Source organism: Paramisgurnus dabryanus, chromosome 23 (genome assembly GCF_030506205.2).
Source record: "Paramisgurnus dabryanus chromosome 23, PD_genome_1.1, whole genome shotgun sequence".
NCBI classification, from domain to species: Eukaryota; Metazoa; Chordata; class Actinopteri; order Cypriniformes; family Cobitidae; genus Paramisgurnus; species Paramisgurnus dabryanus.
Genome location: NC_133359.1, coordinates 31,822,028 through 31,836,637, shown reverse-complemented (window position 1 = coordinate 31,836,637; position 14,610 = coordinate 31,822,028). Strand labels below are relative to the sequence as shown.

The 14,610-nt window shown below is 37.5% G+C and overlaps 1 protein-coding gene across 1 annotated transcript; it reads right to left on the bottom strand.

The window, feature by feature from the left end:
- Nucleotides 1–6,982: 6,982 nt before the first annotated feature.
- Nucleotides 6,983–8,698, bottom strand: LOC135759086 (uncharacterized). The gene is made up of 2 exons (XM_065273913.1): nt 8,620–8,698; nt 6,983–8,380 (listed from the first exon to the last, which is right to left on the bottom strand). The coding sequence occupies exon 2, from the start codon at nt 8,183–8,185 to the stop codon at nt 6,983–6,985; it is 1,203 nt and encodes a 400-aa protein (XP_065129985.1). The 5' UTR covers nt 8,186–8,380; nt 8,620–8,698.
- Between the last annotated feature and the right edge of the window lie 5,912 nt (nt 8,699–14,610).

Sequence of the window (14,610 nt, the reverse complement as noted above, 5' to 3'; positions counted from 1 at the left end):
ACTACAGATCTTGTTGCAAGATCAGCAGGATTCTGGTCTGTGGGTACATAATTCCACTGATCTGGTGTGGTTGACTGACGTATCCGCTGAACACGATTGTGCACGTAAACAAAGAAGCGTCTGGACTCGTTGCAGATATAGCCCAAAACTACCTTGCTATCACAATAGAATCTCACAGCATTTGGCTTGTGGTCCAGCTCGTCGAGAATGTGTTCAGCCATCTCTACAGCCAGCACTGCTCCACACAACTCCAGGCGAGGGATAGTTGGCTCAGAACGTGGTGACAGCTTGGCCTTGCTCATCACAAAACCCACTTTGACCTCACCTTCATCAGTCAGAGCTCGAAGGTAAGCCACTGCCCCTATGGCCCAGTTCGAGGCATCTGAAAAGATACACAACTCAGTGTATGGAATGTTAGAAAGTGAATGGTGTAGGTATGTACGTGTAATGTGAAGGTCACTCAGCTTTTGAAGTGAGGTTTTCCATTCTTCCCACTTTTTTCTTTTTCCTGCAGGAAGGACGGTGTCCCAGTCCTGCACATCTTTAGCCAGTTCACGTACCAGTGCTCTTCCCTGGATCGTCACTGGTGCCACTAACCCCAACGGATCAAAAAGGCTGTTCACTGTGGAGAGCACCCCTCGATGAGTGTAGGGCTGATCATTAGTCGCGGCTTTGAAGGTGAATGTATCTGTTTTTATGTCCCAATACAGACCCAGACTTCTTTGGGTGGGCCAGCATTCACTTTCAAAACTGAGATCTTGGAGACCAGAAGCCAGATCTTCAGGTGGGAATGCTTGCATGACCTCAACCTTGTTTGAGGATATCTTATGGAGCTTGAGATTCGATTTAGAAAGTGATTCTTGAGTGCGCTTGAGCAGGTCGATTGCATCGATTTCCGTGGGAAAGGACATGAGTCCGTCGTCCACGTAAAAATGTCTGTTGACAAAGTGTGAAGTGTCAGGTCCATACTCTTGTTCACCCTGCTGTGCAGCTCACCTCAGACCATATATGGCCACTGCCGGTGAAGGGCTGTTCCCGAAAACGTGCACTCTCATTCGGTATTCTACCACTTCCTTGCTCAAGTCATTGTCTTTGTACCAGAAGAATCTTAAATAGTTCCTGTGCTCTTCCTTCACCAGGAAACCATAGAACATTTGTTGGATATATGCCATGATTGCAACAAGATCTTTCCTGAACCGCAGAAGCACACCCAGTAGAGAATTGTTCAGGTCAGGGCCAGAGAGGAGCACACTGTTCAGAGAAATACCTTGGTGGTGAGCGCTGGAATCGAATACGACCCGTATCTGTCCTGGTTTTTGCGGATGGTATACTCCAAAGATGGGTAAGTACCAACATTCTTCTTCTTTATGGACAGGTGGTGCCCTTTCTGCATGATGGTTCTGAAAGAGTTTTTCCATGAAGGCAGAAAACTGCTCCCTCATCTCAGGATTTCTATCCAATGTGCGTCGCAAAGATCTTAGGCGAGACAATGCTTGGTCACGGTTATTTGGGAGTAATGGACGCGGTGACCTGAATGGCAAAGGAGCGATCCAGTTTTTCTCTTTGTCTTGGTGAAACTCTGTTTGCATAATCTCCAAGAAGTTTTCATCCTCAAAGGACATGGCATGTTTGTTATCATTTTTGGTTTTCTCAAACACATTGAGTCCAAGTTTGTCCTCAGCTTGCTGAGGTACATGACTGAATGAATGGGGAAAAACAACAGACTTGCGCTCCCCGCCATGGCACAATTTCTCTTTTACTTTGACGTGGCTTTGGCATGGAGTGAGAAGAGAGGGGCGTCCATTTTCCAAGATGTTAGTTTTAAAAACATTCACCATTGGCATATGGGCTTTGTCGAGGCAAACATCACCTATAATCACCCAGCCCAAGTCCAGGCGTTGTGCAAAGGGTGCCTTTTGCGGTCCGTTGATTTGTTGTCTCACTTTGTGTACACGGATCATATCTCTTCCTAGCAATATCAGGATCTGAGCATTGGGGTCTAGCTTTGGGATAAACTGTGCCACAGGTTTTAAGTGAGGATGAGCAAGGGCGACCTCTGGTGTGGGAATTTCAGCTCTGCTGCTCATTATCTCGTTACACTCAATCAGTGGTGGGAGATCAAGACATGTCTTACCATCCAGTGTCTCTATTTGGAAGCCGACTGCTTTTCTTCCAGACATTTCTGTGGAGCCAGCACATGTTCTTAGCAAATAAGGAAAGGGGTCACCCTGGATCCTGAAAAGCTGAAAGAACTCTCCTTTAGCCAACGAGCGGTTGCTCTGGTCATCAATAATGACGTACATCAGGATTGCTCGTTCCCGTTGCTCTTGAGGAAATACACGCACCAGACAAATTTTCGCGCAGGATCGCATTTGAACATTTTCTCCACAAACTTCAGTACACCTTGAAGTTACCTCTGTTGTAACGTTGTCCTGTCGTGTTGTATGCAGTTCTTGCTTTGCAGGTGTGGAGAAAGGCAGAGCTGGGTCAGGATACATGGCAGTACAATGCTTATCAGAATCACATTCTATACATTTTAGGCTCACAAGGCAGTCTCTTGCCATATGACTTGGAGAGCAACACCTGAAGCATCTTCTGTGTTCTTTCAGAAGATTCTTGCGTTCAGTTAACATCCTTTCCTAAACACTCTACATTTTGACAGAGGATGCGGTTTGTTATGGAGAGGGCAGCTCTTTATCAGGTCTCTCTTACTTGTCTCCTTCACATTTGCAGAGTCTTCTTCAGGTTCTGCGGATACATCCGTTTTGTGCACTGAAACAGGGACCCTGCTATCTCCATGTCTATACAGGGATCTTTCATTTTTAATGACTGTATGGGCACTACTTGAGAGCTTGAAACTAGGGTCGTTTCTAGCTTTAGCTTCACTACAAATGAAATGGGTAAAGAATGAGAATGGGGGAAAACTGACCTGGTTTTCATCTTTGAATCGTGACCCCGCAAATAACCACTTTTCCTGTAGATTGGCTGGCAACTTCTCTACAATAGGGTGATTCTCATGAAAACTTGGTTGTAAAAATGTCAAGCATGAAAATGTAAAAATTGCTTAAATTTACTTTTTTTCCCACCAGACATTAGAAACAAAGTCTGAAGTATATGGGAACATTAATTTAAAAACTTTTACTTATCATTTAACACTTTTTGTAACACAATTTCAAAAATAAGTCCTAAAAAATCTCATTACCGCAACAGTCAGAAAACATCAACACTGTTAGAAAAGCTAATATATTTTCACATTTTTAAAAATTTATTATTAATAGTCATGCACAGTAAATTGAAATTCTGAAATAATATTTATTTTAAATTTAACGTTTTTTTTATTTTGTTTTATTTAGCTCATATACCGCAACACCTTCCACAATTTACAACTATTTTTTTTATATATTTCGAAGAAACCTGACACATTTTCAAAATGACATGACAAACCTGAAAGAACATAATTTGGAGATTCTGCACATGCATTTAAAATCAAAGTATTATGCTTCTATTAATGAAATTAACATTTAATAAGCATCTGTTGCGGTAATGATACATAGGTTTCGGAAATGAGGTTAATTATTTCGGTAATGAGAATACGTATACTAGCCTGAGATTGTGTTAAAAACAAATTTTAAAGTAGAAAGTCTGATAATATTTACAGCATCATGTGTTCAAGTTCAAAACTGTTTTATTGTGTAGTCTTTGAAAAAATATTAAAGAAAAAACATGAGAACAGGAAGGCTTATATTAATATTCCTTTGTGTCATATTTAAGTCCCCATTTATGCATTTAACATACTGAAATAAGATGGTCTTGATGACATATGCTGCCTACAAATGCGAGCTCTGAAGGCTGCAGCCATCGGATTGAGAAATGGCCAGCTAATGTCAGCTGGATATCACAAAACATTTGTGTAAATAAGATGAAAAATATTTCCTTGCTGGATATGATTTGGTCTTCTGACCTTTTACCATTCTGTATCTGTTTCGATTAAAGAGAGAGAGAGAGAGAGAGAGAGAGAGAGAGAGAGAGAGAGAGAGAGAGAGAGAGAGAGAGAGAGAGAGGCTGTATCCGAAAGTTTAGACAGCTGACTTGTTCCCTCGCTGCCTTATGAGACAATGACTTTGGCTGCATAATGGCAGCTCCGAGAAATGCTTTAGGACAGACTTCATAGGCAGCAAAATTGAATTCAGGTTGAAATGTAAGCAGCCCTCTCTGTGTTCCGGGATGTCGCAAATCTGCTTGTGGTGCGGAGGTCTGATCGACCCACCCAATTCACACGAGCTCTGTGTGCTCCACCCAAAGGCGGCAATTGTTGGCTCAGGGTGTCCCTTATTGTGAGGATGTCCCGATGAAGGTGCTCAGGACCCAGCTCAACATCGCCCTTGGAGGTTTCTTACTGCAATGTCCCACTGCCGGCAAAGAGCCGCTGGTGGTCGTCCTCCCCTCGCTCAACCGGTTCAGTTTGTCGCCGAGAGCCTGTGTCCTGAACCAGGAGCCGCCAGGTCTGTTTCCTTTGGGTTTCCGGCGGAGGAAGATGAGATGTCTCTGACAGCGTTGGATGGAGACTGGGACCAGGCTCCACGTGGTGCATCAGACACACAGCCATCCTTCTAAAAGGAACTGGTGCGCATTCTCTTCAAAGCCGTGCAGGACTTGGAGATTGAGTGGAGCACCCCACAAGAACCCCAGAGAAGCAAGCTTGACTTTTGTTTTCTTCACTCAGGCCGCCCCGCTGATGCTCGGAGGAAAGTCACCAAAGCGTGGGCTACCCCTCCCCCCATTTTTTTTCTTAGGTAGGCTACCTGTGTATTCCCCCCATCAAGGACGCTGTGGCTGCTCACCTCTGCCCCTTGTCCACTTCCTTGGATGGTGTGGCGCAGCTTTGAGGGTAGTGAAGCCTCATGACAGCACACCTGTCCGAAAAAGCATACCTGCGCCGAGAGAGGCTATGTCTGCATTGCACACTATGGCGGTCCTACAGATCTTTTAGGCGCAGGTGCTTAAGGCTCTGGATGAGGGCAGCACAGATCTAAATACCTTCAGGGATCTGAGAATGGTTACGGATTTCACGCTAAGGGCCACGAAGACCACTCATGGTGGACATGCACAGTCACGCCTGTTTCTCCATCCGGCCTGTTTGGTGACACGGTGGGCACAATCACGGAGCATTTCTCGGAAGCGGTGAAGAGCTCTAAGGCTCTGAGCCACTTCCTACCTCACCACCCTGTGTCTCATGGACCAGAACCGGTGGTGCATCACAAGAGTCCCTGGCACAAATCCTCCAGTATATGATGCAAGAAACTGGGTCCTGGGGGACTGCCGTCCGGAACGAAGCCGCTCAAAAACAGAGCATTTTTCTCCTCAGTTGGTTTTGTGTTGCTCGCCCCAGGGCCCGTCCTCACATAAGCGTCTACAACACGCCCCCCCTCACTCTCGAACACGACCCACATGCTGCGAAGACAGCAGAGGCGGAAAGGGTTAACGCACAGTCCTAATGAATTGCGCAGCAACCCGCTTTCTGTCACAGCGCCGGGCGCTTTTAGGCCATCCTCTCTGGTGTCTGTGACTCACGCACTGCGCAGAAAGGAGGTAGTCTCCCTTTGTCCCTTGCCCCCAGGCAGCAATCTGACGCTGCAGACAGCACGCGTTGTGCGGTCGCAGGTAGCTGAGATGCTGGCACGCATGGGATCCAACTTTGGGGATCTTGTTATCCAACTGATGTTGCAGCGCCTAGATGCGTGGCGTGCCATCGCTAGGTTGTTTTTGATATCTGAAAGTGGAAAGAAAGCATAACATTAAATTAGCATGTCTCACAACATGGGAGAAAAAAATTAATGTACACATCATCATATAGTATAGACTTGTTGCGTTGTGTTGTGTGTTTGTCATGTACATTTCCTAACACTGTAGTGTGTTTTTTGCTAATTACACCTGCTAGTAACATCTCCAAACCTAACCTCTCTCTCTCCTTCCTTCTGTACTCCTCTAGCCATTCTGGGTTGCTGTTAAGTTTCTCCCTGAACTTTGTCAACCTGGCCTTTGCTAAAGCTTTTTTCTCACTTGCTGACTGTCTACAATGAAGCATCATAAAGCAAACTATCAACAGTTATTACATTTTAAATTTATATTAAATTCATAAGAGATATTTAAATGTAATAAACAATATGCTTAAATTCTCATTACCGAAACAGAAGTTCTCTTTACCGCAACTGCTATTAAATGGTTGCGGTATATGAGAATGGTGTTGCGGAGGATGAGGTACCCCAGTATGTTTTGCTAAAAATAGAGAAGCCACGTAGGCTTTGCTCATTTTTTATTCAGTGCATATAATTAGACTTTAATAAAGAACATTTTCATAAAAAATTGTAAATCAAACAATTTTCGAAATGTAGAAAACTACCTGTTTCGGTAATGATAATCAAAATGTCGTGTAATCATTCTGACAGGAGAATATTTCAAATTTAACTGGAAATATATAAAGAGATGATCTTACCTGGTAGCCATCTTGAAGTAACTGGTCCATCTGCTTGGTAACTCAAAATCAAACTTTATTACAATTCTGTATGTGTGCTTAAACTGTTCTCAAAAAGTGTTGCGGAGGATGAGAACATCAGGCATGGACACATCAATTTCCTAATTTTTCTTCATTATTATTATACATGAATATTCAGTAAATTATTTTTCTGTCATCTAAAGTAGTCTAGCAAAACATCCATTTATTTTTTTTCTAAATATTTTTGTTTTAATATGTTTAAATTACAACATAACGCATGTTCAAACACAGCCGGACGCATTGCGGTAATGAGAATTTCAGCAGAAAATGAGATAAAATTGACAAATTATAAATTCTTATGTTGAAATCACACATTGTGCAAGGTAGAACACAGTATTGTGTTAATTCTGAGGCTTTTTAATATTACTATATTACACATTTTATATCTAAAATCATTAGTGCCGTGGTGTTTCAATGGTTTCGTGAGAATCACCCAATAGGATTAATACCGCGAGGGGTATCAAGATAAGCCAGTCCAGGTAAATATGCATCTCCTTTAGCGACAAGTATTTCTGTGAGCAAATCTGCAAGCTCCCTGAGTTTCACACTGTCTTTTGGAGATAAGCGTGGAAAGCTGTCCAAGCGCTTAAACAAGGCACTTTCTATGACTTCTGGAGTAGCATAAGATTCTTGAAGTCTCATCCAAGACATCTGAAGAGCAGCTTGTGGATTTGTAACATAAACAGCTCGTATTCTTTTAACATTCTCCGATGATTCTTTTCCTAGCCATTTGATTAACAAATCTAACTCTTCATTGGCCGAGAGCTGTAAATCTTGTGTAACATTAACAAATGAAGACTCCCAAGCTCTAAAGTTTTCTGGATTGTCATCAAACTTGGTAAGCCCTGTTGTGACTAGTTCCCTACGTGCTAAGAATCTTGCTATGTCCAACAGAGGTGTTGCTTGGCCTTGAGAGGATTGCTGCACATCTGAATTGACTGCAAACCCTTGAGAATCACGATTTTGGCCTGGAGATACTTTAGATGCAGCGTTTGAAATGGATTGCGGTAGGGCGTATTGATAATCTGGAGGTCTTGTGCTCTGCAGATGTTCACTGTCACTTATTTGATTCCTTTCCCAAACTGCTTTAGGGTCACAATCACTTTCAGCGTTCACACCCTGAGAAATTTTGATCAAATTTGGAGTTGATTCTTTTAAACGGGATGACAAATTCAGAGGTAAAGTGGAAAAGTTGGAGCTCACCGATGTCTGGTGTTCCACATATTCCTTTGTTCTTTTTGAAATCACATGTGAAGAGAGTGTGCTCTTTCCACTACGACTATCATCACTTTCCATTGCTGCCGCAGCAGATTCTAATGCATCAGCTTCTGCTATGGCAGCAGCAGCTTCCTTTTCCATTTCCAATGCTTCAAGACTTGCTTCCACCATAGCTCTTTCCTGTTCCAGCCTGGCTTTTTCCTTTCTCATTTCTAATTGTTTTTGTGCAAATGCCATCCTAGCACGTGCAGCTTCTGCTGAGGCTCTCGCTTTAGCGGCAGCACGACTGACTGAAGATTGAGAGCTAGATGATGTGCATTTTGATCTGATCTCTGAAGGTGCTTTTTTCTTTCCTCTGTTTGCTTCAGCTTCCATGCTTGCATCTGTATGTCCTTCTTGTGTTTGCTGATCCATGACTTTTTTAATCAACTGCTTCTTACCACGGTTTTTTACTGTACTGTTCTCTTTATATGTTTTGCTATCCAAGCGTTGATATAAATAAACAGCCAGCCAAACTCTGTTCAAGAGCCAGGAAATGAGCGCCTTGCTCCTTTAATAATCCACTATGCAGTTACAGGGCAAACTCACAGGTCAATGAACCGAGTAAAACTGTAAATAAAATGAAAGAAATAACAAAAACCTATTAATATTCAAAATAACATTATACTCCTCAAAAGTATAGCAATCAGAATCTATACACATGGATTATTATCTTAAATTAGACAAGTGGCTAATTTAGCACGCTAGCTCAGATCAGCAACATAGACATCTCCAATTATAAACTGATTAAACTAAAAATACATAAAATGTTATGTGCCAGAGAGATAAATTATTCAAAATAGACTTACAACCGGTGCTTCTGTAGCATTTTGAAGAAGGATTAACTTGGATGCAACTCAAACATACACTCAATGTGCACTACACAATAGCTGTGTCTGAAACCGCTCCCTATCCACTATATAGTGCACTATATCGGGTGTCGGCCATTTTGTAGTGGTGTCCGAAACCTGAGTGAACAACTTCATTCCCTACACTCATTCAATACTTTTTACCCACAATGCACTCTGATTTTGAGGGTACATTCGATGTACACTCGTTCACTCATATTTCCCATGATGCAACGGGAGACGAACGCGTAACTTGAATCAGCTGAAGGATACTGACAGTAAACACCAAACATTTTCTTGTTGTCAGTTATTTTCTACTTTTTGAAAATAAACAAATGAAAAATAATTGCATTATCTTTTATTTAAAATCTAATACACATTTTTATGAAACAATAAATAAACAGCAGTAAATAAATATTATAAGCAGTTGTTTTGTTCTCTTTATTATCAACTAATACAATAAACATGACAAATGTGAAAAACAGTAAGAAAGTAAACTTTACCATTTCACAGCACAATCAATAAAGCCACACAGGTGTTTTTGATGAATCTCTGCGACAGCTCTCGGACGCATGATATTTGCGTCAGTGTCCGAAATCGCTCACTCATTTTCATTTGCTTCTTCCCCATATAGTGGACTCAACTGTCATTCCCCATATAGGGAATAGTGAATGAGTGAACGAGGGAACGGTTTCAGACACAGCTAATGCTTACTGCTTACTGATTACCCAACATGCCGCGCTCACATAGACTTGTCAAAATAAAAGTCCTCATATACAAAATTACACATAAGGTAAATAAAGGTAAATTAAATATGAAAAGCATATTAAACATTAAACAAAGATTAGATAAGTATAAATGCAATGTCCATCATAAATTATACACAGCCTCTGACAGAGGCAGAACACTCATCCTTGTGTTGTTTTAAACCTGTATGCATTAGTTTTTTTTCTGATTAACACAAAATAAAATATTTTGAGGAATGATGGTAAACCCACAGCAGATAGTTACCATTGACTCCCATAGTAGGAATAAAAAAATGATGGAATTTTATAGGTTCAATGAAAATTCATTCATAATTTACTCATCTTGTGTTGTTTTAAACCTGTATGCATTAGTTTTTTTTCTGATTAACACAAAAGAAAATATTTTGAGGAATGATGGTAAACCCACAGCAGATAGTGACCATTGACTCCCATAGTAGGAATAAAAAAATGATGGAATTTTATTGGTTCAATGAAAATTCTTTCATAATTTACTCATCCTTGAGTTATTTTAAACCTGTATACATTAGTTTTTTCTGATTAACACAAAATAAAATATTTTGAGGAATGATGGTAAACCCACAGCAGATAGTGACCATTGACTCCCATAGTAGGAATAAAAAAATGATGGAATTTTATAGGTTCAATGAAAATTCTTTCATAATTTACTCATCCTCGTGTTGTTTTAAACCTGTATGCATTAGTTTTTTTCTGATTAACACAAAAGAAAATATTTTGAGGAATGATGGTAAACCCACAGCAGATAGTGACCATTGACTCCCATAGTAGTAATAAAAAAATGATGGAATTTTATAGGTTAAATGAAAATTATTTCATAATTTACTCATCCTTGTGTTGTTTTAAACCTGTATGCATTAGTTTTTGTCTGATTAACACAAAAGAAAATATTTTGAGGAATGATGGTAAACCCACAGCAGAAAGTTACCATTGACTCCCATAGTAGGATTAAAAAAATGATGGATTTTTATAGGTTCAATGAAAAATCTTTCATAATTTACTCATCCTTGTGTTGTTTTAAACCTGTATGCATTAGTTTTTTTCTGATTAACATAAAATAAAATATTTTGAGGAATGATGGTAAACCCACAGCAGATAGTGACCATTGACTCCCATAGTAGGAATAAAAAAATGATGGAATTTTATTGGTTTAATGAAAATTCTTTCATAATTTACTCATCCTTGTGTTATTTTAAACCTGTATACATTAGTTTTTTCTGATTAACACAAAAGAAAATATTTTGAGGAATGATGGTAAACCCACAGCAGATAGTGACCATTGACTCCCATAGTAGTAATAAAAAAATGATGGAATTTTATAGGTTAAATGAAAATTATTTCATAATTTACTCATCCTAGTGTTGTTTTAAACCTGTATGCATTAGTTTTTGTCTGATTAACACAAAAGAAAATATTTTGAGGAATGATGGTAAACCCACAGCAGAAAGTTACCATTGACTCCCATAGTAGGATTAAAAAAATGATGGATTTTTATAGGTTCAATGAAAATTCTTTCATAATTTACTCATCCTTGTGTTGTTTTAAACCTGTATGCATTAGTTTTTTTCTGATTAACATAAAAGAAAATATTTTGAGGAATGATGGTAAACCCACAGCAGATAGTGACCATTGACTCCCATAGTAGGAATAAAAAAATGATGGAATTTTATTGGTTTAATGAAAATTCTTTCATAATTTACTCATCCTTGTGTTATTTTAAACCTGTATACATTAGTTTTTTCTGATTAACACAAAAGAAAATATTTTGAGGAATGATGGTAAACCCACAGCAGATAGTGACCATTGACTCCCATAGTAGTAATAAAAAAATGATGGAATTTTATAGGTTAAATGAAAATTATTTCATAATTTACTCATCCTTGTGTTGTTTTAAACCTGTATGCATTAGTTTTTGTCTGATTAACACAAAAGAAAATATTTTGAGGAATGATGGTAAACCCACAGCAGAAAGTTACCATTGACTCCCATAGTAGGATTAAAAAAATGATGGATTTTTATAGGTTCAATGAAAATTCTTTCATAATTTACTCATCCTTGTGTTGTTTTAAACCTGTATGCATTAGTTTTTTTCTGATTAACACAAAAGAAAATATTTTGAGGAATGATGGTAAACCCACAGCAGATAGTGACCATTGACTCCCATTGTAGGAATAAAAAACATGATGGAATTTTATAGGTTCAATGAAAATTCTTTCATAATTTACTCATCCTCGTGTTGTTTTAAACCTGTATGCATTAGTTTTTTTCTGATTAACACAAAAGAAAATATTTTAAATGAATGATGGTAAACCCACAGCAGATAGTGACCATTGACTCCCATAGTAGGAATAAAAAAATGATGGAATTTTATAGGTTCAATGAAAATTCTTTCATAATTTACTCATCCTCGTGTTGTTTTAAACATTTATGCATTAGTTTTTTTCTGATTAACACAAAAGAAAATATTTTGAGGAATGATAGTAAACCCACAGCAGATAGTGACCATTGACTCCCATAGGAGGAATAAAAAATAATGGAATTTAATAGGTAGCATCAGCTGTGTGCTAATTATAATCTAATAATAATTTTTCACAATATTTTCTTCATCATTTATAAAGATTGTTCCAAAATATTTTTTTCCTACTATGGAAGTCAATGGCAATTTATTTCATTATTTGCTTTACAGGCTTGCAGAGCTGATATGATGACGACTTAAACATCTTCGACACAACTGAAGGCACAACTTAAAGAGATAGTTAAATGAAAATTCTTTCATAATTTACTCATCCTCGTGTTGTTTTAAACATTTATGCATTAGTTTTTTTCTGATTAACACAAAAGAAAATATTTTGAGGAATGATAGTAAACCCACAGCAGATAGTGACCATTGACTCCCGTAGTAAGAATAAAAAAATTATGGAATTTTATAGGTTCAATGAAAATTCTTTCATAATTTACTCATCCTTGTGTTATTTTAAACCTGTATACATTAGTTTTTTCTGATTAACACAAAATAAAATATTTTGAGGAATGATGGTAAACCCACAGCAGATAGTGACCATTGATTCCATAGTAGGAATAAAAAAATGATGGAATTTTATAGGTTCAATGAAAATTCTTTCATAATTTACTCATCCTCGTGTTGTTTTAAACATTTATGCATTAGTTTTTTTCTGATTAACACAAAAGAAAATATTTTGAGGAATGATAGTAAACACACAGCAGATAGTGACCATTGACTCCCATAGTAGGAATAAAAAATAATGGAATTTAATAGGTAGCATCAGCTGTGTGCTAATTATAATCTAATAATAATTTTTCACAATATTTTTTTCATCATTTATAAAGATTGTTCCAAAATATTTTTTCCTACTATGGAAGTCAATGGTAATTTATTTCATTATTTGCTTTACAGGCTTGCAGAGCTGATATGATGACGACTTAAACATCTTCGACACAACTGAAGGCCCAACTTAAAGAGATAGTTCAATGAAAATTCTTTCATAATTTACTCATCCTCGTGTTGTTTTAAACCTCTATGCATTAGTTTTCTTCTGATTAACACAAAAGAAAATATTTTGAGGAATGATGGTAAACCCACAGCAGATAGTGACCATTGACTGCCATAGTAGGAATAAAAAAATGATGGAATTTTATAGGTACAATGAAAATTCTTTCATAATTTACTCATCCTCGTGTTGTTTTAAACATTTATGCATTAGTTTTTTTCTGATTAACACAAAAGAAAATATTTTAAGGGATGATGGTAAACCCACAGCAGATAGTGACCATTGACTCCCATAGTAGGAATAAAAAAATGATGGAATTTTATAGGTTCAATGAAAATTCTTTCATAATTTACTCATCCTTGTGTTGTTTTAAACCTGTATGCATTAGTTTTTTTCTGATTAACACAAAAAGAAAATATTTTTAGGAATGATGGTAAACCCACAGCAGATAGTGACCATTGACTCCCGTAGTAAGAATAAAAAAATGATGGAATTTTATAGGTTCAATGAAAATTCTTTCATAATTTACTCATCCTTGTGTTATTTTAAACCTGTATACATTAGTTTTTTCTGATTAACACAAAATAAAATATTTTGAGGAATGATGGTAAACCCACAGCAGATAGTGACCATTATCTCCCATAGTAGGAATAAAAAAATGATGGAGTTTTATAGGTTAAATTAAAATTATTTCATAATTTACTCATCCTCGTGTTGTTTTAAACCTCTATGCATTAGTTTTCTTCTGATTAACACAAAAGAAAATATTTTGAGGAATGATGGTAAACCCACAGCAGATAGTGACCATTGACTCCCATAGTAGGAATAAAAAAATGATGGAATTTTATAGGTTCAATGAAAATTCTTTCATAATTTACTCATCCTCGTGTTGTTTTAAACATTTATGCATTAGTTTTTTTCTGATTAACACAAAAGAAAATATTTTGAGGAATGATAGTAAACACACAGCAGATAGTGACCATTGACTCCCATAGTAGGAATAAAAAATAATGGAATTTAATAGGTAGCATCAGCTGTGTGCTAATTATAATCTAATAATAATTTTTCACAATATTTTCTTCATCATTTATAAAGATTGTTCCAAAATATTTTTTCCTACTATGGAAGTCAATGGTAATTTATTTCATTATTTGCTTTACAGGCTTGCAGAGCTGATATGATGACGACTTAAACATCTTCGACACAACTGAAGGCCCAACTTAAAGAGATAGTTCAATGAAAATTCTTTCATAATTTACTCATCCTCGTGTTGTTTTAAACCTCTATGCATTAGTTTTCTTCTGATTAACACAAAAGAAAATATTTTGAGGAATGATGGTAAACCCACAGCAGATAGTGACCATTGACTGCCATAGTAGGAATAAAAAAATGATGGAATTTTATAGGTACAATGAAAATTCTTTCATAATTTACTCATCCTCGTGTTGTTTTAAACATTTATGCATTAGTTTTTTTCTGATTAACACAAAAGAAAATATTTTAAGGGATGATGGTAAACCCACAGCAGATAGTGACCATTGACTCCCAAAGTAGGAATAAAAAAATGATGGAATTTTATAGGTTCAATGAAAATTCTTTCATAATTTACTCATCCTCGTGTTGTTTTAAACCTGTATGCATTAGTTTTTTTCTGATTAACA